Source organism: Trichoderma aggressivum (assembly GCF_033847375.1).
Source record: "Trichoderma aggressivum f. europaeum strain CBS 100526 chromosome Unknown scaffold_041, whole genome shotgun sequence".
Lineage (NCBI taxonomy): Eukaryota > Fungi > Ascomycota > Sordariomycetes > Hypocreales > Hypocreaceae > Trichoderma > Trichoderma aggressivum.
Window position 1 is genome coordinate 324,434 of NW_026946407.1, and position 20,407 is coordinate 344,840.

A 20,407-nucleotide genomic window follows, 5' to 3' on the forward strand; every position below is an offset into this window, starting at 1 on the left:
GTTGTTTACTTGGCGCGGCGTACGGGGCTAGTATAAATGTCTAGCAGGATTTCATGATGGTATGAAGCATGGAGCATGGGATGAGGATACGCATTACGGGTATGATGATCGAAATAGGGGTTATACATGAGGAGTTGAGGAGAATAATATCATTCAAGGTTAACCCTTTCTATCTAGAGGTAATAGTTTGAGCACTACATCTTCTTGTGAAGTTACTAGCACGTCCACCATCTAAGTATTGAGTAGTATCGAAGTAATAGGTATGAAGTACATCTCGGTGAATTTCGGTGCATCTAGCTACATCGCGCTACATCTCGGTGTATTTCGGTACCTCTTGGATTTTATCAGATATAATCAACATTTGTCGAGGCTACCACACAGCCTCGAGTTGATAGTATATCAAATATCAGCAGTATTGGTCAGACTGCATACCTAGGTAGCCTCGGCACACCTTTTCTTCTGGGCAAACAGATCAAGAGAGAGACTCGGCTACGTGCTAGATACTAGATTGGGCAGCAACATACGACGTGGTGGCATTCAAGAGCCTAATCCAGAGCACCTGATGCCATCTTTCGTGCCTGTATCGACTACTACATACTACAGAGTTATCAGCAACTGGTTCGCTAACACACACACACAACGAAGCCATCCATGGACAACACGGTACGAAGAACAAACAAACACTCGCCAACTTACACTGTACACTTTGAGGGTTATCAATCGGCAAATCCCACCAATGACAACAGCCATAATTACTAAGCCCGACAGGGGGGCGGCCAAAAAAACACGTGGGGTTTTTTTTTTGTGTTGCGGCGAATCGGGGTGCCCCACGCCCAGATCGACGGGCAAGGGAGAGGGAAAGGGGGGACCCTGGCAATGGGCTGGATTTCTGTGGCCCCTCAACAAAATTCCCAACAGATGTGGGGGAGAGACAGACAAGTCGAGTGTTACGGTGGTACTTGCTCGGGATGTTTTTGTGTGTTTTTTTGTTTTCTGTGTGGCATGTTGATGGGTAGATGGTTGCAGGTTTACATGGTTGGTTGGCTGTGGTTTTGCAGTGAATGCTGGATGCTGGATGGGAGGCAGCTGGGGAATCACTTGTGAGAAGAATTATGCCATGATAAGAGGCAAAATGAACAGTACATGTACCTACATACACGGGATTTAATCCCCAGAGAGACATACACAAGTACAGGTACCTTATACATCAGGTAGCAAGAAAATTGCCTCGCCGCCTGTGTTTGCCTGTCTGTACTCGAACCGAGTTCTACGGCCCAATGGAACATGGCAGCGAGTCGGGAAGAGAGAGAAGAAAAACAAAAACAATAACCTGCTCATGAACGAACCTGCTCATCTCTCTCCCTCCCTGCTCCATGCAAAGAGCCATCAACATATTTGCCCTCTTTTTTTTTTTTTTTTTTTTTGTTGGACTCAATGATCTGATCTCGTTGCGTGACACCAAGAATGACACCAGACGGCACTGTGAGATGCCGAAGCGGGCCAGGGCGGGCAGCAGCCATGAGGAGAGACGTTGAACAGCGGAGAGCGGGAGGGGGGGTGAATACGCTCGAGATTTCACATGTTCCGAGGCTTGGGATTTTTTTTTTTTTTTTTTTTTTTTTTTTTTTTTAAGCGTTTTACAGGGACGAAGGGAAAAGCTGGGGTGTGGTAGAGTACAGTAAGCCTAATGTGATGCGGTGCGAACTCTTTGCATGAAGCACGCTGGGATCGGGGAGAGCAGCAGTTCTCAGCATCGAGTATTAGACGGGATTACCTACTAACTATAGTTGGTATGAGTACAGTAACTACAGTAACTGCATGGAGCAGCAGCCATGACACGCGAATCGGGCGTAGAGCCAGTAGCATTGAGTCGATTTTACTCCAGCAAAGAAAGCACACCATCAACTTTGGCGCCCTCCAGCCCAGAAATCGAAACTCGGCTTCACATGTTTCTTGCCGCTATCTGAGCTGCGTTCTTGGTTGATGATCGCCCATCTTGTTTTAGGCTCCTTCAGCCCAGTCCCCAGCCGAGCCCAGCCCCCCGGCACGTCCGCACCCCTCATGCAGGGATTTTGTTCGCTTTTTTTTTTTCTGTCTTTGCTCTTGCTTTTGCCTTTGCGGCGAACGGCGGCGCACTACGTGGTCTCTTCGGGAGCGAGTGTGTAGCAATATTGGCGTAGATACAGTAGATCCGTGTGGGCATTGGGTTTATCTCCGTGCGGAGGATCTGGGGGGGTTCGTGTCTGTGTATCAGGCTATGCGGGAGGGAATACGATGTAGCTACAGCACGACGCCTCTACTGGACCCGTGCATTACAGATGTGCCCTGTTGAAAAAGACGACGTGAGCATACAATACAATGAATGCAGCTGTCTCTTTGGGAGGGACTTCTTTTGAGTCAGCCAAGAGCGCCATGTTGAGAGGTGAATCGGACATGGCTTATCTTAGTCGCCCGGACAGATTCTTTTTTTTTTTTCATGTGACGGTAACGGCGACGCCGCCAGAGATGCTTGCACGAATAATGTCTTATGGCAAAAAAAAGGCTACAATGCGGTAAAAAAAAAAAAAAGTGATGCGACACGTCTATCAGCAGAGCCGAGTGCTTGGGTTTCACGGTGGCATGTCTTTTTTTTTTTTAATTCCCTGTTTCGTCGGCAGAACAAGATACGGAGAAGAGAGGAGTGCATGTACTCGTACCGCTACCAGCCAAACCAGGGACATCCATCTGTCCAGGGTCCAGTTATATTCCTTTTGGGCCCAGATCTGGCGTTAAGCTCGCCTCCAATTGGCACAGATTTTTCATCTCCTCTTTAATTTTTTTCCCCAGGGGCTCAATGTCAATCAGGGTCTCTTTTTGCTGTGCCTGTTTTGAAAACACGAAACGACTCAATCGAAGAGGAAAAGGCCGAAAAATAGCAGCAGAGTAGAACAAGAAGAACATGAACATGCAGTGCAAAGATAGAATTGAACCAAATCCATCCAATGGACATTGATACCTGTACTATTAGTACTAAGGTAGTAGTACCTGTACATGCCTACATGTCCCCAGTACGAGTGCCTGTCATCTTTTGGCCCCAAAAGCCCCACGCCCTGGCGGTTCTGGAGCCCTTTTTTTTTTCTCCTGCTCCTCCTCCCGCCCCAACAAAAATTCATCTCCCAGCTGCCATGCCATTGCATCTGCTTCTGCATGTACCGGGCTAGTGGGGGTGGCCGGCAAAGTCACTGTCGCGGTGGTTTTTGCGTGGGCTGGACTTGGGCTTGAGCCTGGGCTTGGGCTTGGGCTGCTGCTGCTGTGAGTGTGTGTGAGTGTGAGTGACTTGGGCTCTTTTTCTTCTTCTTTTTTTCTTCTTCTTTTTTTCGTTAATCCCGACTTGCCTTGCATTCCTCGTTTGGCCCTTGAAGCGAGCCTATCCAATCACTTCCGGATCGGTTGCAGGTCCCCTATCCATCCATCTATCCATCCATTCTCCTCGTTTGCCCCTCGCCTCTGCCTCTGCCTCTGCCTCCCCAGGACAGAACAAAAACCCGAGGCCACCCCCCCTAGTTCGCCATCTTCTCCCGTTCAACCACACGCCTGTCCCATCTTATCTGATAGCGAGCTGTGCTCTCATCACTTTTTCTTTTTATTTCTTCTTCTTCTTCTTCATCCTCTTTCTTCCCCTCAACTCCTCCTCGCTGCTTCGAGTCTCTGAGAGATCTTGAGCAACTTGTCATAAGAGAGCATCGCCATGGCTTCAACCGCTGTGCCCCTGCCTGTAAAGGCCTCTCTCCGGCGCAACATGACCGACTCGACCGAGTCCTCTGCTGCCGTGTCCCCCATGGACTCCCCCAGACCGTCGGCTTCGTCCACGTCTCTGTCGTCCCTGTCCTCGGTCGACGTTGCCGGTGTCAAGGCCGCCGACTACGGCCGCCTGGTCGACACCTACGGCAACGAGTTCAAGGTGCCCGACTTCACCATCAAGGACATCCGCGACGCCATCCCCAAGCACTGCTTCAAGCGCTCCGCCCTCAAGGGATACTCGTACATCATCCGCGACATCGTCTGCCTGGCCACCACCTTCTACGTCTTCCACAACTACGTGACCCCTGACAACATCCCCTCAACCCCCGTCCGCGGTGCTCTCTGGGCCGTCTACACCATCCTGCAGGGCCTCTTCGGCACCGGCCTCTGGGTCATTGCCCACGAGTGCGGCCACGGCGCCTTCTCCGACTCCAGCCTCGTCAACAACGTCACCGGCTGGTTCCTCCACTCCGCCCTGCTGGTCCCCTACTTCAGCTGGAAAATCTCCCACCACAAGCACCACGCCTCCACCGGCAACATGGAGCGCGACATGGTCTTCCTCCCCCGCACTCGCGAGCAGCACGCCACTCGCATCGGCAAGATGGTCCACGAGCTGTCCGAGCTGACCGAGGAGACGCCCGCCTACACTCTCTTCATGCTGGTCATGCAGCAGCTCGTCGGCTGGCCCAACTACCTGCTCACCAACATCACCGGCCACAACTTCCACGAGCGCCAGCGCGAGGGCCGTGGCAAGGGCAAGCACAACGGCATCGGCGGCGGCGTCAACCACTTCGACCCGTCCAGCCCCCTGTACGAGGCCAAGGACGCCAAGTACATCCTCATCAGCGACGTTGGCCTGATCATCGCCTTCAGCGCCCTCTACTACCTCGGCAACACCTTTGGCTGGCTCAACTTGGCCATCTGGTACGGCGTCCCGTACCTCTGGGTCAACCACTGGCTCGGTGAGTTGTCGCATCTTTTTCCATGTCTGAAACGGTGGCAAGAAATACTGACCTCTCTCGTCTCTCCCGCAGTTGCCATCACCTTCCTGCAGCACACCGACCCCTCGCTGCCTCACTACACTGCCGAGGAGTGGAACTTTGTCCGTGGCGCTGCCGCCACCATCGATCGTGAGATGGGCTTCATCGGCCGTCACCTGCTGCACGGCATCATCGAGACCCACGTCCTGCACCACTACGTGGCCACGATCCCCTTTTACAACGCCGACGAGGCCACCGATGCCATCCGCCCCGTCATGGGCGAGCACTACCGCTCCGACGTCAAGGACGGCGCCATTGGCTTCATCCGTGCCATGTGGACCAGCGCTCGCATGTGCCACTGGGTCGAGCCCAGCGCCGAGGCCAAGGGCCCTGGAAAGGGCGTCTTGTTCTTCCGCAACCGCAACGGTCTGGGAACCAAGCCCACGGCCATGCCCAAGCCCGAGTAAGATTTGGGCGGCATGAAGAGTAAAAGAGAGTGTTAGAATCTTGCGTGTTTGCGATTGTGCGTGCGAATGGTCAACTGCAGCAAAAGGTAGATTTTTTTTTTTTTGTTTCTTATGGCTGGCTTAAAATGATTTCTTTTTTATCGGCCCAATGGAAAACCACGCGTCGCGGAGCTCGATGTGTCGCGCGAGCCATCATCTCTGCGGAGAGTCCTGAGACTTGGTCAAGCCAGTCAGATATGAAAAAGGAAAAGAAAAGAGATGATAGAGAGCTAGATGTACATGAAAGGATACCAATAGAGACAACCTACAAGCCACTTTTATTTCGTCTCTTGTGTTCGAATCTTGTCGTATTGCTGTAGCTGTTCCTGTCATGACTGAGGATATGTGTCCAGCGACCGACTGGAATGTAGATTTGAGATATGAAGACACGCGAGGTCCGTTGACGATGCGGGGATGCCGTGCTTTTAGGATCTGACCCCACAGTCGCTGTGCCGGGTCCGGTCATGCCGGCAATTTTTTGGGTGGTGATTCGGTGATGATGTGGCTGTGCGTGATTCGACATGGGTTTGTCGATCGAGTTGGGGTTTATGACTGGTGGATGATGTAGGGTGTTTGAGCGCATGTGTTGTGTATAGAGCATGCGATGGTAAAGTCTTTGTGTGTGTGTACACCAGTTGAGGTGATTTCTGGATAAATTCGAGAGTGTGTAAATGGGATCGTGAGGTTGAGATTAACTGACTAGGATGCAAGAATGTCGTGTGTTTAAAGGTGTCGTCGAGGTGCAATGTAGGGATGTAGTTTGCAGATCAAGGTTATTTTTTTTAGCTGCAAAGTTTATTGCCCGGGCCGCTTCATTTCTTTTTTTCTCTTTGCATTCCATCCTATTGTGTGATTTGATGGAGGTTATAGAGGTTCTCTTCTCTGACCATTGCGTTTTGGTATGAGCAATCATGCTCTCCTCGTGTGTCGCCTTGATACCTGCCTACAGAAAGAGTGACAGGTGATGAGTTGCGTTTGTAACAGAAGGCGGCGGCCCCTTCAATGGTCTTCAACTTGATAGCTATTATCAAGATGGAGGTTCGTCGAGTAAAGACTCTGCTGGGGGCTTACATGGATGACTACGCAGATCCAGAGTATGTATATGCGGCCAGCCAAGTATCTGAGGCGATTCAGGAGCTCATCATAGAACAACGTCTTCCAAACCACTGCATTCGCATTCAAATTGAAATGTGTCAACTCAAGCACGTTGCTCCTACTGACTCTTGCTCTTTATCCTCCCAACAACAATCGCCGCCTTCAACACCCGCGTCCGATCAAACCACTCATATATCCTCCCCACCATCGTATACCCCGACAACGAGATACCGTACGGACTCAAAGCAGCATCTTGCCTCCTCAAGTGGCCCGCCAACCCGCCAAAAACATGATCTGAAATGTCCCGAATCTCAACGCACGCCCTGTCGTAGCCACACTCGACAAGCTGATCCCGGTACTGCTCCTCGGTCAAAAACGTGCGCCAAGGACACAGCAGGATAAACCCCAGTGTTCTAACGGCCAGGGTTTGCCACGTAGACGCCGCGTCGCCGAGGATCAAGTCAAAAGCCATGACGTTTGCGTTGAGCGTCTGAGAAGCACGCCTGAAGATGGGCCTCCTCGACGGCGAAAAGTGATACAGGCAGTCCAAGCCCATGAGCCAGCGCTCACGAAAAGTCTCGTCGGCCAACCCGTCGACGGAGGCGCACACGGCGCTGCTCCAGGACTCGGGCTTGGCCGCGTCTGCCTGGAACAGCTTGAAGGAGCTTGGGGGGAGTCCGAGTGCGCTGCCGTCTCCTTCTTGGATGGCGAGTGCGGCGTCGAGTCGTTGCTGGGCTGCTTGGAGCTGCGCGGCGTTCAAGGTGAGTCCGACGTAGCGAAACCGAGGCCGGGATGAAGCCTGGATAAGCTCGGCGAGGGCGACGGTCTGGTCGCCACATCCGAAGCCGACGTCTAGGACGGCGACTGAGTGGTGCGATTTCGCGGCGGAGGTGAGGCCCGCGGCTTGTAAGAGCTTGTCGAGCATGGTGCGCGCAGCCTCGTCAAAGTGGTGGATGGGTTTGCCGTCATCTCGAGTCCTTGGCAGATTGAATGTCAGGAATTAGCTTTTCAAGGGATTCATGTTGGTCTATGAAGGGAAATCAATAAATATTCACCAGAAGCCCAGGTTCATCCACATGGATGGGAGTGGCGTCCTCACGTTGAGTTTCCAGTGACCCAGGCCGTAAATGTCGGCGGTGCGAGTGAAGGAAAAGGCCGCGAGGGCCAGCAGGACAATAATGGTCAGACATCCGGCGATGAAACCAACGATGAAGTCGCTGGCGGAGGACGATGGCCAGGACATTTGAGCGGCTTAGACGGTTGAGATGTTGATTGCATGAGTCTGTACAGACTTGAAAACTTGCAGTGCTACAGCCTGGTATTATAGGGAGTTTGGCGGGGTCAGGCGCATGGGATATTACAACTACAACGGCCGCGTAGCTGCAAGGTATTTTGACTTTTGATTCTTCCCGTCTCACGACTTGGACAGTTGAAGCATCCAATGAGCAGCTAAACTCAATCACCATCACAGGAGTTGTGACTTGTCATCCTGCAGCCACCGCACTAGAAGCCTTCGAATCAAGCCACCCGCCGCGATGCAAAGGATGTCTCGAATCTTGAATCATCACCTCGCTCTCACTCTATTTTTGACTACCTAGACATTTAGATTCAAGCTCCGGCTCCAGTGGGTTTCACACAGCACGTGCCAACTCCATTTTACCTCTTTAGTAGCCCGTACGACAAAATAAACAACAAGAGGCAAAAAATAAAAGAAAAATTAGTGTCTCAAGGGTCGGCCTTGTGCGGTCCGGCGGGGAGTCTGAAACGCCCTGGCCGGCCCAATCAGATGAGGCGGTTTGCAGCTTTTTGTTGGGGGTCCATCCCATGCAAATGCCCGTTAATTTTCTGCCGAGATGCTGCGATTCTTTGTAAATACTGCAGCCAAGCGCATGCATGTGAATCCGGCTCGTTCGTGCTTACCTCATATTCGGGTTTACATCTGCGGGTGCTGTTTTTTTGATATTACGAGACAAACGACCTCATGTCGTGTGCATGTACATATACCTTCTAACGCATCTAGTAGACGATAGCCAGCTGGGTAGCCGTTCCGACTTCATCTCGCCTGGATCAGAGGAAGAGCCCATCATCGAAAAAGACAAGAGACAAAGGTGTAACCAAGACATGCAGCGGCGGCAGACAAACGGCGAGAGCAAGTCTCGAGTCGCCATCGTCGGCACTGGACTGGCGGGCCTGACGACGGCGTATCTGCTGCACAACGACAAGCACAGGCGCTACGAGGTGACGCTCTTTGAACAGGTGAGTGGTGATGTTTAACGGTCTTGAGCTGTCCATCTCATCTCATCACAATGTCAGGCTCCCAGGTTCTCGCTCGATGCCGCCTCCGTCACCGTCAAGAATGACAAGACGGGCGCCCTCGAGCGCATCGACATCCCCCCTCGCAGCTTCTGCAGAGGCTACTATGGCAACCTGTGCCGCATGTACGACCATCTCGGCGTGCCCTTTCAGCGAGTCCAGCTCGTCTGGGTCTTTGCCAAAGTCTCCGCCGCCACGCAGACCCAGATCCCCAGCCGGGACGCCGCCGAGACGATGCCCGGCAGCTACTTTGTCTACGGCAAGCGGCTGCACGAGGCGCTGCTCGTCTCGCCGCATTTCTGGCGCGGGTCGCTGCAAAACATCCTGCAGACGTTTTACCTGGCCGTTTGCCACATCTGGTTCTTTGCTGCTTGTTTCTTGCTGAGGCCGCTGACGATTAAGCCCGAGGCGTATCTGGATGTGAAGTCGGGCTCCAAGGATGTTGCCAGTTGCGAGTCGTTCCGGCAGTACCTCGATCGAGTCCGGCTGCCGCAGAACTACGTGCTGTATTACCTGCTGCCTGTGCTGAGCATCATCTGCAGCTGTTCTCACGCCGAGATGCTGGATTTCCCGGCCAGTGATGTGACGGAATTCATGAAGGGGTCGTTTTTGCGAAAGACGTATGTTGCCAGCGGCGGAATCAACCGAGTTCAGGCGACACTGGCTGAAGGAATCGAAGACGTCCGGCTGGAAACCAGAGTTACAAAGGTGGACCGAGTCGATGGAGGAGTCTTGATCCGCCATGAAGGCACACAAGACGCCACACGCTCTACTTGCGAGGAGACATTTGATCACGTAGTGCTCGCCGTGTCGCCAAATGTGGCAGCCGCCATCTTTAACCCGTCCAAGCCCATGCTGAGCGTCATCCCCACGGTTCCCGTCACAAGCACAGTCGTTGCTCCTCCGTCTTCGGGATTGTCTATTGTGCAGGAGCAGACTCATATCCCGTCTGGACAGTGCTCATACCGCCGCGGCGACGCTCAAATCATGGCCTTTAGGACGACCTTTTCCGAGAGCGTCGTCCAGACCGAGTCATTGCACTATCTGTCTGACGGACTCGTCGTCAGGACGAGCCCTGTTGGAGATGCGCCCGAGTTGAAGGGCGCGCTGGACACGTCGAGGTTTACGCGGACGCTGCGCACCACGGAAAGCAGAGCCATGGTGCAGAGAGTCATGGGGACGGGCAAATCGGATCCTGCAGAGACGGGGGTGTGGGTGAATGGAAGGGATAACGTGTGGATTGTGGGATCTTGGTGCTGGGACGGCATGGTGCTGCTGGAGGGATGTATCATGTCGGCAATGAGGGTGGCACGAGATCTTGGCGTGGCTGTCCCGTGGCAGCAGTAGATGTTTCTCTCTTCGGTTTGTTGTTGGCTGTTTGTACCTGTTTGCATGGAGATACCTCTGAGTTTTTGCTGTTCAACCTTGTTGATGGAAATGGAGTGAGCGGACTGACGATCTGAAGCGTTTTTGTTGTGCTCTTGTTATTCCAGATCAGTTCCGTCATGTTTTATACGACCTCTTGTGCAAGGTGTCTTTATAGTTGCCCAAGTCGGACTTGAAGAATGCATTGCTGGTGATGTTGTTGTACCGCTATGAATGCTTTCAATGTTGAGCAGCTCAACCATCTTCAACACCGTCTCCAACTGTGAACCATGTTTCTGCTCACTGGATACTACATATCATGTCAAGATACTAATTGAGACGGATCATGGCGGTGATCACACTTTGCACCACTATTCGAGACCTATCACTTAATCATATAACCCGATCTCAGCTTAGGATTCTGCTAGCTTCAACAAGCGTCTGCGAATTACACCTTTATGAGGGAAGCTGGGACAAATTACACTTGTGTTTCAATCTTGTGAATCCAATATCGCCAATTGCGCCAATATCTGTCTTGCTGATTAAGTGTGTCTCTCTTACCCTGATAGTGAGGGAACAACAGTAGTGAAACCATTCTTCTAATCACATTATAATTCCAAGTTTAATAGATTCGAGGTGATGCTATATATGTTACAAACCGTCTTCATATGCAACCTCCACAGTTTGAATCTGCAGTATCACGAAGTATATACCCTCTCAAAGAGTACAAAATGAGCCCAGCGCGGCCAGCAAGCAGATCACATCATTCGTATCGCCGAGGCCAACGGCCGAAGTGATGACTCGGCATAATAGTTCCCTCGATGGCGGTGAATTGAGTTTATGTTGGCTGCCGCCTTTTTACATTTGTTGTGGAATGGCCGAGTGGCTGGTATGAGGAGGAATGCATGTATGTAGTTGGGTGAACAGTCTCGGCTCAGATACTCGGAATAATGGCCCAAGGCGAAAAAAACATATAACACGTCAGTGGTAACACATACTGTCTATTCTAGAGTGTTGAAACCAATTATTTTCCCAATTTCGATGGATCTAGGGTAGGTAAGTATGCAGCTTGTCGCCAAGATGTTCCAGCCTTGATACCGGCACATCTTCGGATACCACAACCGAACACAAAAATAAAACAAACCAGCGGCAAAATAGGTGGCGTCTTGCTCCGTCCCTTCCCTCAGGCACAGCCCCCCCTTGTCTTGTCTTTTTCCAATGGAATCCTTTTTAGCTGCCAAGCTGCGTCAAAATCCCTTGAAAAGCAGCATTTGCTGTTTTCTGCCCGCCTTTGCCAAGCCCCCACCGCCTCGCATTGGTAGGTACATGCAGTTCGTACAGTAGCGCCTTGGTGATGGGTAACCATGACGCCTTTGACTTTTTCTTGGGGCTTCGGAGGGATTACAGTAGTACAAGTCACGGCTCAGCTCAGCTCATGCACCAACTACTACTTGATTGACTGATGTCGGCATTAGATTAGGCAGACATGGGGATACATGGGTGATGGGGGGATCCATTGCTCTGCGTCAAAGTTCCGCCCGCATAAAGAGGCTCAGACTCGGGCTCACGATACAGCAGCAAACAATGGAGAACAAAGGCGGAAGAAGAGAGAGAGGGGGCGCTGTAAAACGGATCGACGGAGCAACGGTAGGTACATACATGCACTCATGCAAACGCAACGCAACATTCTCGTGTGGAGCAAGCAGAAAAGAGCCAAGAAGCCATCAGCCGTTTCGACGGACTTTGTCACAGCCTTTTTCTTTTTTCTTTTTTTCTCTTCTTCTTTAGGCTTGGCGACATCAGTCCATCCCCCGATGATTTGCTCCTTGGCCCGCCACCCGGTGCGCGGAAATCATGATTTGCGGCCGGTGCTACGTAATTCTGTAACCACAACGTTCTGGGCGGCCTCGAGCTAGCCTTTTTTTTCTTTCTTTTTGCCCATTTTCTCTCTTTTCTTCTTCTTTTTCTTTACGGATACTCTTTTTACTCCTGGCCCGACTATGTGGGCGGGCAAGGCGGGGTGGAGATCATTTCTATGTAACGGTGTGTGTGATGGCTGGATCGTCATGAGGCAAATCGGGCAATGCGATGCGATTGCGATTGCGATTGCGATGAATTACGGCGTAAGCATGACAATAGCACCATGATATGTGAATGGCTTCAGCACATGCTAAGCAGGCTGCAAAGGCCACGCACTGGTCATATTACGGTGGCACTTGAAGCACAAACGTACGAGTACAAGGTGGATATTCTTGGTATTCTCTATCATTACAACTGTGCTGCGGGTTTGTCTGTCCCCCCGCTTTCCGCTATAGGATAGAATGCTTCATGATCCCTATAGATTTCCCAATCCAATGACGCCGAGCTGGTAGCCAAAAGCCGAACATGTATACCTCCCCCATGGTGTGCCATCCCGTGCCGTTTCGTATTCGTTGGTCCTCCCGAGAACCGCTGAGGGAAAAAAAAAAGACAAAATAAACTGTAAACTGCCAAAAAAAAAAAGACAATCGTCCAAAATCGAGCGGGCAAAGCATCGCCGGCGTATTCCTGTGCGCCCCCCTCATCGCATGCCCATGGTGTAAGTCGAACAAAGAAATAGTTGACAAGAAAAAAACACTAAGCGGGTATCTTTCTCTAAGAAAGGGTTAAGTAATGCCGAGTACTACTGGTGGAAATAGTAGTAGAATTAAGTGTAAAAAAACGCGAGTAGGTTGATGAATGCGGAGCGGATTTTTAGAGACAGTGTGGCGGAGAATGCGAGGGAGAGAAAGCTAAAGTGAAGTGACAGGCGGGGTATGTAATGATGCCCGTCACTTTTTCCAACCAAGATGTGCTCGTAAGCAGGTTGTCGCTTTACACCATGGATTGGCTGATGCTGGGCTTCCTCCCCCTCGTCGGTGACCAGCTGCTCCGGGAGGCCACGCGGCCAAAGGGGAAGAGGCGGCATCTTCGGCGATACGACCGCTTCGACGTGGTGTAAAAGTAGGCGCAGAGAAAGAAGACGGTCAGGGCCACAAACAGCAGGCCCAGGTAGAACGTATAGTGCTCGCCAATGGTCAGGAACAGGGCGGCGTCCCAGCCGTGCCAGCTGCTGGCGCCGCCGTGGACAAAGATGGGCGTCGTGACCTTGCCCCGGAGCATGTGAGGCGCCATATCGCCGTGCTCGTCGGACAGGATGTAGACGGGGCGGCTCAGGCGGCCGGCCATGAGGTGGCGGACGTACGACATCCACTGGTTGGAGTAGAACATGCAGCCGGTGCTGAGCATGTTCTCGACGTACGGGATGCGCATCGGCAGCGCCCAGTGCAGGTCGTGGCTGGGCACGTTCTCCAGCAGCTGCGTCAGGAACGGGTGGCCGGGCTCGGTCGCGATAAAGGCATTGTTGACGCCGGCCGGGTGGGCGCCGGGAGAGACGTACGGCAGGCGGACAATGGGCGTCGAGTCGAGAGGCACGCGACAGGTGACGTCGAGGTCGACGTAGATGCCGCCCGAGTGGTGCAGCAGGGCATAGCGCAGGATGTTGGCGCGCTGGATGTTTTGGGCGTAGCCGGCGTAGTGAGGCAGGATGTCGGGGTAGAACTCGGCGATGAAGGCCGTGGCATTGACGTCGGTCCACAGCTGGTGCTGCCAGCCGGGGTGCATCTCGGTGCAGCTGGCGATGGCGGCCTGGTACTTGGAGACGCTGGCGTTGCCCAGGGCGATCTGGTGGATGATTTTGGGCACGACGACGGGGCCGAGAGACGAATACTCGGATCCAGACCCGGGCTCGGTGGACGAGGCGTTGTCCGGGTGTCGATACAGGATGTCGGGGTGGTTATGCAGCAGCGGGTAGAAGGTGCTGTACGTCAGCACGATTTCGCCCAGCTCGTGGATGTGCCGGCGAAACAGCACGGTGAACCAGAAGACGGCGATGGCCGTGAGGGCCACGATGTTTCGGGCTCGCATCGTGATGGCGAGACGGAGGTTTCCCAGAGACCAAGTTGGGAATCAAGAGCGGACGAGAAGATGAGAAGAGAATAGAATAGAGCAGAACAAAGTAAAGTAGATGCGGAGACAAAGAGGGAGGCAATGGCGGAGGGAAAAAAAAAGATGAGATGCAGTACGCAAGGATGAGACAAGATAGATAAGAGAAGTGAGCGGATCGCAATGCGGCAACGCAGATCCCCGACCGAGCTGAGCTTCCCTATTCCCCTTTAATCCTCGGTTCCAAGGCAAGCCAAGCCAAGCCAACTCCTTGTTTGATCCGTCTCTCCTATAGTGGCCCTCTCTATCCTTTTTTTTCTTTCTTTGTCAATCAAATCGTATACTCGTATGTAAGGATGCTTTGTTAGTGTGAGAGTGATGTGGTGATGAGATTTGGTGGCCCGCCAGGTTGTTGCAGAGCTTCGGGCCGGGCAAGCGAGGCGCAGGTCAAGAGAAATAGCATTTTCGGCGTCTTCAAAGTGCTAAGCATTTTACCTATTATAATTATAATTATGGGACTTGGCCACCACCCCCCCTTTTTTTCTGTCGTGGAATCACAGAGTTCGAACGGAACGCCTTCACACGTAATTCAGGTAGCTGGTGGCTTGTGTCCAAGACGGAAAAAAAAATGTCTGTCCATCCCTTGTTCGTGCTCCTTGCCGAACGTTGCTAGCGGGTATCGCATACCAGCGGGCCATGGGCTGTCTGGCCGCAATCGAACCCCCGACTGCAAGTACCGTCTACCTTTACCTTGCGCGCGCGCCTGGAACTGCGGCAGTCCGTAGCTCTGCGACACCTCGGACCCGGCAAATGAAAAAAAGGAAAAAGGGAAAAGAGGCGGACTCGGGGCTAGGCAAGCTTCCTTGGCGTTGGCTCACGATTTGGATGACGCTGCCCGTCAGATGCAAAAGCGCTGGAAAGGGCCTGGCGCGGCGGCTTCACGGCAGCGCCATCAAGGCCCTACTCGCTACTCCAGCCAACTGCGGCTGCAGGGTGACGGGGATAGAGACGCCGGTGATTGGGCGCGAATCCATGGGCGGATCGACCGTCGTCGTTGGCCCCTGTTCAAGTGCTGAGCCCAGCCCTGGGCAACCTTGCTTGGCGGCGCTCAAGGCTCCATGAGTTCCGGCCTGTGCTAGTACTGTACGAGTATTCTCCATTTGCCTATTCGCCAAGGAGTGCCGGAGGGAGGATGGGCCAAGGTGCTCCGATGCCCATCGATCCATCGTCTACACACTAGGTAGGTAGGCCGGGCTTCGGGGTGCCTCCTTGGCCCGATGGACGCGAATAGGGTTGGGACGGAGAGCAGCTGCCATGGCACGAGGCACGGGGGCTGGACTTTGGCCAAGTCCGACTATCACGGAGGTTCTGGTTCTGGTTCTCGTTCTGGTCCTTGAGGAAGCCACGGAGAGTTGAACAACGGGCAACAAACGAGAACGACGAGGAAAAGTACAGAAAACGGACTTGTCCGTGTCCACGACATGGTATGATTCCACTAGCACTCCGTAGTATTGCACGAGTATTAGGAGACCTTCCGCTTATATCAGCGGATCATCGGCGACAAACTTGCTACAGTCCATCGCGGTCCAGACAACAAAAATAGCCTGCTTATCTATCCGGACGTTGAAATCCAAAGTATAGCAATACAGAACACGCGGACTCCCAGATACGCGTTGAGGGATAACTTTCAACGGCCCTGAGCACGGATCCGAGGTATCCAGCCCCGATTCATTCTAGAAGAGTCCAGTCCGCGCAAAGGGCCCAGCAGGCCGGTCTGTGGGAATCAAGTTTAGAGTTGCCTCGGCCGGGCAGCTCCGCACCAAGGTGGCATCAGGCCATGTGCCTTGAACCTCATGGCCAGACCTGAATTACGGAGTCTGCGGCTCGAATCGAGAGCCAAGTCGCCGTTGATAATCAATCAATCGAAAAAGTACCGAGTACAAAATAATACAGTATCCTCGCCGTCACGTGAGCTGCTATTTGCACGGCGCTGATGAGCTAAGCTTCCCAAGAGTGCCGGGTTACGTCATTTCTAGATCGCCGAGTCCGCTGCAATTGGCGCTACGGTAACGCTACAACTCCGCGCCGGTGCTCCGTGCTATTTCCCTTACCTGTTCAATGTTCTTTTTCCCTTCGTGGCACGTGACCCCCTTCTCCCGGTGTCTTCGCTGGCCATCACAAGCAAATGCTGCAAAAAAGCTTCCTTCAAGATGCTGGTTCCTGTCGATTTACGCATTGATGTTTGCAGCTGCCGAGTCGCCCGTGACAGCAGCTGAATCTCGACGGCCTTGAAGAGCAACAAAATCCACGATGACGTCGTGCCTCAGCTGGCTGCAGGCGCCGCGGTTCAGGAGAAGCACAACCATCCTGTCCGCGCTGATTGTCACCATCGTCACCATCGTGCTGCTGGCCAATCCTGCGTCGGACCTGAAAGCCATTGGGCATTCGAAGCCGTCGTCCGAGGCGTCGGGGACCGGATACCCCCGCTGCAGCGACCGCACAGACGCCAACATCACCTGGCCGTTGGAATCATGGCGGGAGGCGGCCGAAACCAAGTTTGGCGGGCTGATGGATGACAAGTTTACGTATGTGCAGGGTTGATGTTCTGTAGCTTTGAATGTCGGATGGTGCTAATGATGAGACGTGCAGGATTGCCATGTCAACGTTTCATCGCCCGCGGGAGCTCCATCGCACCCTCAAGACTCTTCTCTCCACAAAGATACCGTCGCTGCACGAAATCGTCGTCATTTGGAACAACTTTGATGAAAAGGAGCCCGACAGCTTCGTCTCCGAGTACGGCGTCGTTGTGCGGTACCGTAAGCCAACCCGCGATAGTCTAAACGAGAAGCTTTGGCCCGATCCCAAATACAAGACCAAGGCCATTCTCCTTTCCGATGACGACGTCTACTACCGGCCCGACGATCTCGAATTTGTTTTCCAGATGTGGCGCAACTTTGGCAGGGATAGAATGACTGGCGCTCTCGCGCGCTGCGCTTCGGCTCTTCCCTCTGGCCAATGGGACTACAACTTTTGCTCCCAAAAGGAACACCATGATGTCTATGCCCTGATCTTGACCAATTTGGCATTCACGCACATTGCATTTCTCGACTATTACTTTTCCGATGACCCTGCCGCCACCAAGATCCGCAGTTATGTCGACGAGGCCTTCAACTGCGAGGACATTGGCCTCAACTTTGTTGCCTCAATGTTGACTGGCTCAGGGCCTCTTTTGGTCCGCGCGAGCGGTCAGTACGTCAACCTGGACCCTTCAGGTGGCATCAGCAGACAATCAGGCCATATGGAAGCGCGCAGCAAGTGTCTCAATGTTTTTGCCGACGCCTTTGGGTGCATGCCGCTGGTCGACGAGGTAGGACGGATAGAGCACGGGGTAAAGCACAATGTATGGTACAAATCCGTGTGGAACCGGATTTTCGGATAGACATCTGCTCGGGAAGCAGCGTATAAGATTTTCACGTAATATTAATGATAATGAAACCGATACACATGTATATGTACATGACAAACGACACGCCCCCGAGGGGGGCCTCAAATCATTAGACTAGACGAGGAACATAACGCAAAAGGCAACATGAGAGAAAACGAAAACAACAGCACCTCACCGAAGGTGTGGTATGATTTTCGACTGGAAAAAAGAAACAAGCCGCCATATCAAATTCGTCGCAATTCAATCACTTAGTCCATATCACTGTGGGCGTATATTGTTAGCGATGTCCGGTACATCACGAGGAAAAGTCATGGAGGAACAATCTCTTACAGTAAAGCCAGTGTCAAGTCTCCGTGGATCTTTGCCTTCAACTCAATCTGGATGTCTAGATTCAGGTCGAGCCGCAGCTTGAGCGGGTTCTTCCCGTCCTCCTTCTTCTGCGGCTGCTGCATCTGCTGCTGCTGCATCTGCTGCTGCTGCATCTGCTGCTGTTGATACATCTGCTGCTGCTGCTGCGGCTGATACATTTGCTGCTGCTGCTGCTGCTGGTCGCGCTGCTGGTGAGGCACCATGGACTGGCCTCTCTCGTCGTCGTCGTCTTCTACTTGGCGCTGGAAGGGGGCCCTTCTCCTCCGGCGAGACTGGGGCTTGGTCTCGGTTTGGGCCTTTTCGCGGTTACCGCTTGACCGGCGGCGGCGTTGTTCTTGCTGGGGGGGTGTCTTTGGCTCGTTGTCCTCTTGGTCGTCGGAGTTGTCTTCGCTCAGCTCGCCTACTTTGCCGTTTTGCTGTCCGTTTTGCTGTCCGTTTTGCTGTCCGTTTTGCTGCTGTTGCTCCGGCTCCGATGCGTTGTCGGAGTCGCCGCCGGCATCTTCTTCGTTGTCTTCCTGTTGCTGTTGCTGTTGAGGCTCCGGCTCTTGACGCTCGGGCTCCTGTTGCTGACGCTCGGGCTCCTGTTGCTGTTGCGGCTCTTCTCTAGTCGGGGAGCTAGTGTCCAGATCTTGGGGTTTCTGAAGATTGTTAGTTTGATATGGGCTCTTTACTGCTATGCACGGACTGTGTGCGTTGTCTGGAAAAACCAACCTCATCTGAAGACATTGTGGGTGGATTTTATAAGTCTTGTGTTATGAACAGATAGTGTATAAGTCAGGAGAGTAAAGGGCAAACAGCAAACAAGTCGGGACTTTTGTTCAGTTGGGGATTTGGGAAACGCGAGATATTGTCTTCTTGGAGTTATTCAACTCTTTCTGTATGTCGAAATGAGGCGTAGGTCCGCGACGGCTGGCTTTTGTGGCTCAAGAGCAACATTTGGATCAAGGTCCCACCTCCAGATTTGTCTTGATATTGAGTGACGCAACGGCGATGTGTCTCAATCCCCTTTGTCGAAGCTAAAAAGAAAAAACAATAAAACCTGGACAAGATAGTCCAAGGAGTTGCATAGCTTCAAGTTCTTACACTCCCCCCCTGTCATTTTGGTGGCGCCCATGACGTGCCAACTTTATGATCACGCACATCCAAAAATCTGGGAAACAAAGGGCTGTGTTAACAAGTCCCCAAGACTCACGCCATGGGCGTCAATTCATGCTTGGTGAAGTCATCGGATGGGATTATCCTGTAACTGTGACAGGGATGGAGCCTCTAGCCCCCCACAGTTACGCCGCGGGATCTCGATCGCCTCATGCAAGGCCCTCTCACGGGATATGGGGTCATATGGAACCAAGCATTATACGGGGATACAACATGGGAGACGAAACTCACACGGCCCGTCCATAATAAAACGTCATTCTACGGGAGTCCCCCGGGGATATTGTTTGTTTCATGCTGAAGCTACTCGGCCGACTTACAACAATGGTCATTGGGCTTCTTGCCATCACGGCGATTCCCACCGTCACGGGTGTGGGCCAAGCCATCAGCGCTCAGAAGAAAGCCAACGCAGCGAATAAGGAAAAGGAAAAGTTTCGCCTGACGGCAGTTGTCGAGGAAGGGGATGAAGACGAAGACTACGAGACGGATTTCTGTGTGCTGAAAGACGGAAAGGTAGGGACCACGCAGGACAGACAGGTTCCGGCTTTCCCCCCTTGGCGGCTGACGGCATGGCTGACGAAGAACCAACCAGTTGAATGTCAACATCCCGCTGGATACCGAGTTTCCTGGGTACGCCTTTTGCGGCTACTACTTCACGTACCCCAGCGAGGAGCAGCACCTGGGGTTAGTGAGCACCATCTCTGACGATCCGCCGATGCTCAACTGGATGTACATCAACAAGGACACGCACGCGGTGGAGTATGGCGGACGCAAAGATACCCTGGGCCACGTCATTGGGCCCTGGGGATGGAGCGAGGACGAGTCCTTCTTGACCGTGCAAGGCAAGGACGAGTGCTTTGTGGCGAAGCTGGAGCGAGACGACAACGGGAGGTCGCGGTGGGTGGTGTACTGGGATCCGGACAGCGAAATACTAGCCACGAGTGAGGTGGAGGAGTGCAAGCCGCTGAGGCTGAGGAGGAGGCTTTTGCTGGGCATGGACAGCAAGTATGTGAGAGACTAAGAATACTAGGACGAAATTAATGAACTAAAAAAAAAAAGTGAAAAAAAGCAAAAAGAGCCGGAGTGTGTTCCTTGATGGATAACGTGTGGAACAGGGGTTGGGCTTTGCTTCATCTCGATGAGGTGGCTGCTGAGTGTTGAAGCGTCGGGGCCGTCGTCTCGGGAAAAACGGCCGAGAGTCCCATAATAACTAGCAGGATGCTAATCCATGTTCCGTAATATGGGATAAGGGTCATGCAGGAGGGAATCAGCCACGAGCGATTGCCTCATGATGACTTCATAGGGGTAATGTAGAGGTGAGGCGTGTGTAAATGAAAAACAAATTAAGAAAGAAATGGATATGATGGAGATAATCAGGGTTGAAGATGGGAAAACTGGGCGAGGCTGACGATCGGGGGGGGGGGGGGGGGGGGGGGGGG

General features: G+C 52.8%; 7 protein-coding genes across 7 annotated transcripts; 4 read left to right on the forward strand and 3 right to left on the reverse strand.

Moving 5' to 3' along the window:
• Positions 1–3,727: 3,727 nt before the first annotated feature.
• Triagg1_8472 (uncharacterized protein) lies at positions 3,728–5,227 on the forward strand (the record flags this gene model as incomplete). The annotated part of the gene is made up of 1 exon (XM_062903322.1): positions 3,728–5,227. One exon carries the CDS (start codon positions 3,728–3,730, stop codon positions 5,225–5,227), a length of 1,500 nt encoding a protein of 499 aa, XP_062752665.1.
• Positions 5,228–6,479: 1,252 nt separating this feature from the next.
• Triagg1_8473 (uncharacterized protein) lies at positions 6,480–7,604 on the reverse strand (the record flags this gene model as incomplete). The annotated part of the gene is made up of 2 exons (XM_062903323.1): positions 6,480–7,338; positions 7,417–7,604. The coding sequence occupies 2 exons, from the start codon at positions 7,602–7,604 to the stop codon at positions 6,480–6,482; spliced, it is 1,047 nt and encodes a 348-aa protein (XP_062752666.1).
• An 878-nt stretch (positions 7,605–8,482) lies between these two features.
• Triagg1_8474 (uncharacterized protein) lies at positions 8,483–10,021 on the forward strand (the record flags this gene model as incomplete). Its single annotated transcript, XM_062903324.1, has 2 exons — positions 8,483–8,617; positions 8,675–10,021. The coding sequence occupies 2 exons, from the start codon at positions 8,483–8,485 to the stop codon at positions 10,019–10,021; spliced, it is 1,482 nt and encodes a 493-aa protein (XP_062752667.1).
• A 2,871-nt stretch (positions 10,022–12,892) lies between these two features.
• On the reverse strand, positions 12,893–13,984 carry Triagg1_8475 (CAZyme family GT32; the record flags this gene model as incomplete). Its single annotated transcript, XM_062903325.1, has 1 exon — positions 12,893–13,984. One exon carries the CDS (start codon positions 13,982–13,984, stop codon positions 12,893–12,895), a length of 1,092 nt encoding a protein of 363 aa, XP_062752668.1.
• Positions 13,985–16,312: 2,328 nt separating this feature from the next.
• On the forward strand, positions 16,313–17,441 carry Triagg1_8476 (CAZyme family GT64; the record flags this gene model as incomplete). The annotated part of the gene is made up of 2 exons (XM_062903326.1): positions 16,313–16,587; positions 16,652–17,441. 2 exons carry the CDS (start codon positions 16,313–16,315, stop codon positions 17,439–17,441), a joined length of 1,065 nt encoding a protein of 354 aa, XP_062752669.1.
• A 332-nt stretch (positions 17,442–17,773) lies between these two features.
• Positions 17,774–18,542, reverse strand: Triagg1_8477 (uncharacterized protein; the record flags this gene model as incomplete). The annotated part of the gene is made up of 2 exons (XM_062903327.1): positions 17,774–18,454; positions 18,528–18,542. 2 exons carry the CDS (start codon positions 18,540–18,542, stop codon positions 17,774–17,776), a joined length of 696 nt encoding a protein of 231 aa, XP_062752670.1.
• A 750-nt stretch (positions 18,543–19,292) lies between these two features.
• Positions 19,293–19,989, forward strand: Triagg1_8478 (uncharacterized protein; the record flags this gene model as incomplete). Its single annotated transcript, XM_062903329.1, has 2 exons — positions 19,293–19,481; positions 19,561–19,989. The coding sequence occupies 2 exons, from the start codon at positions 19,293–19,295 to the stop codon at positions 19,987–19,989; spliced, it is 618 nt and encodes a 205-aa protein (XP_062752671.1).
• Positions 19,990–20,407: the final 418 nt, after the last annotated feature.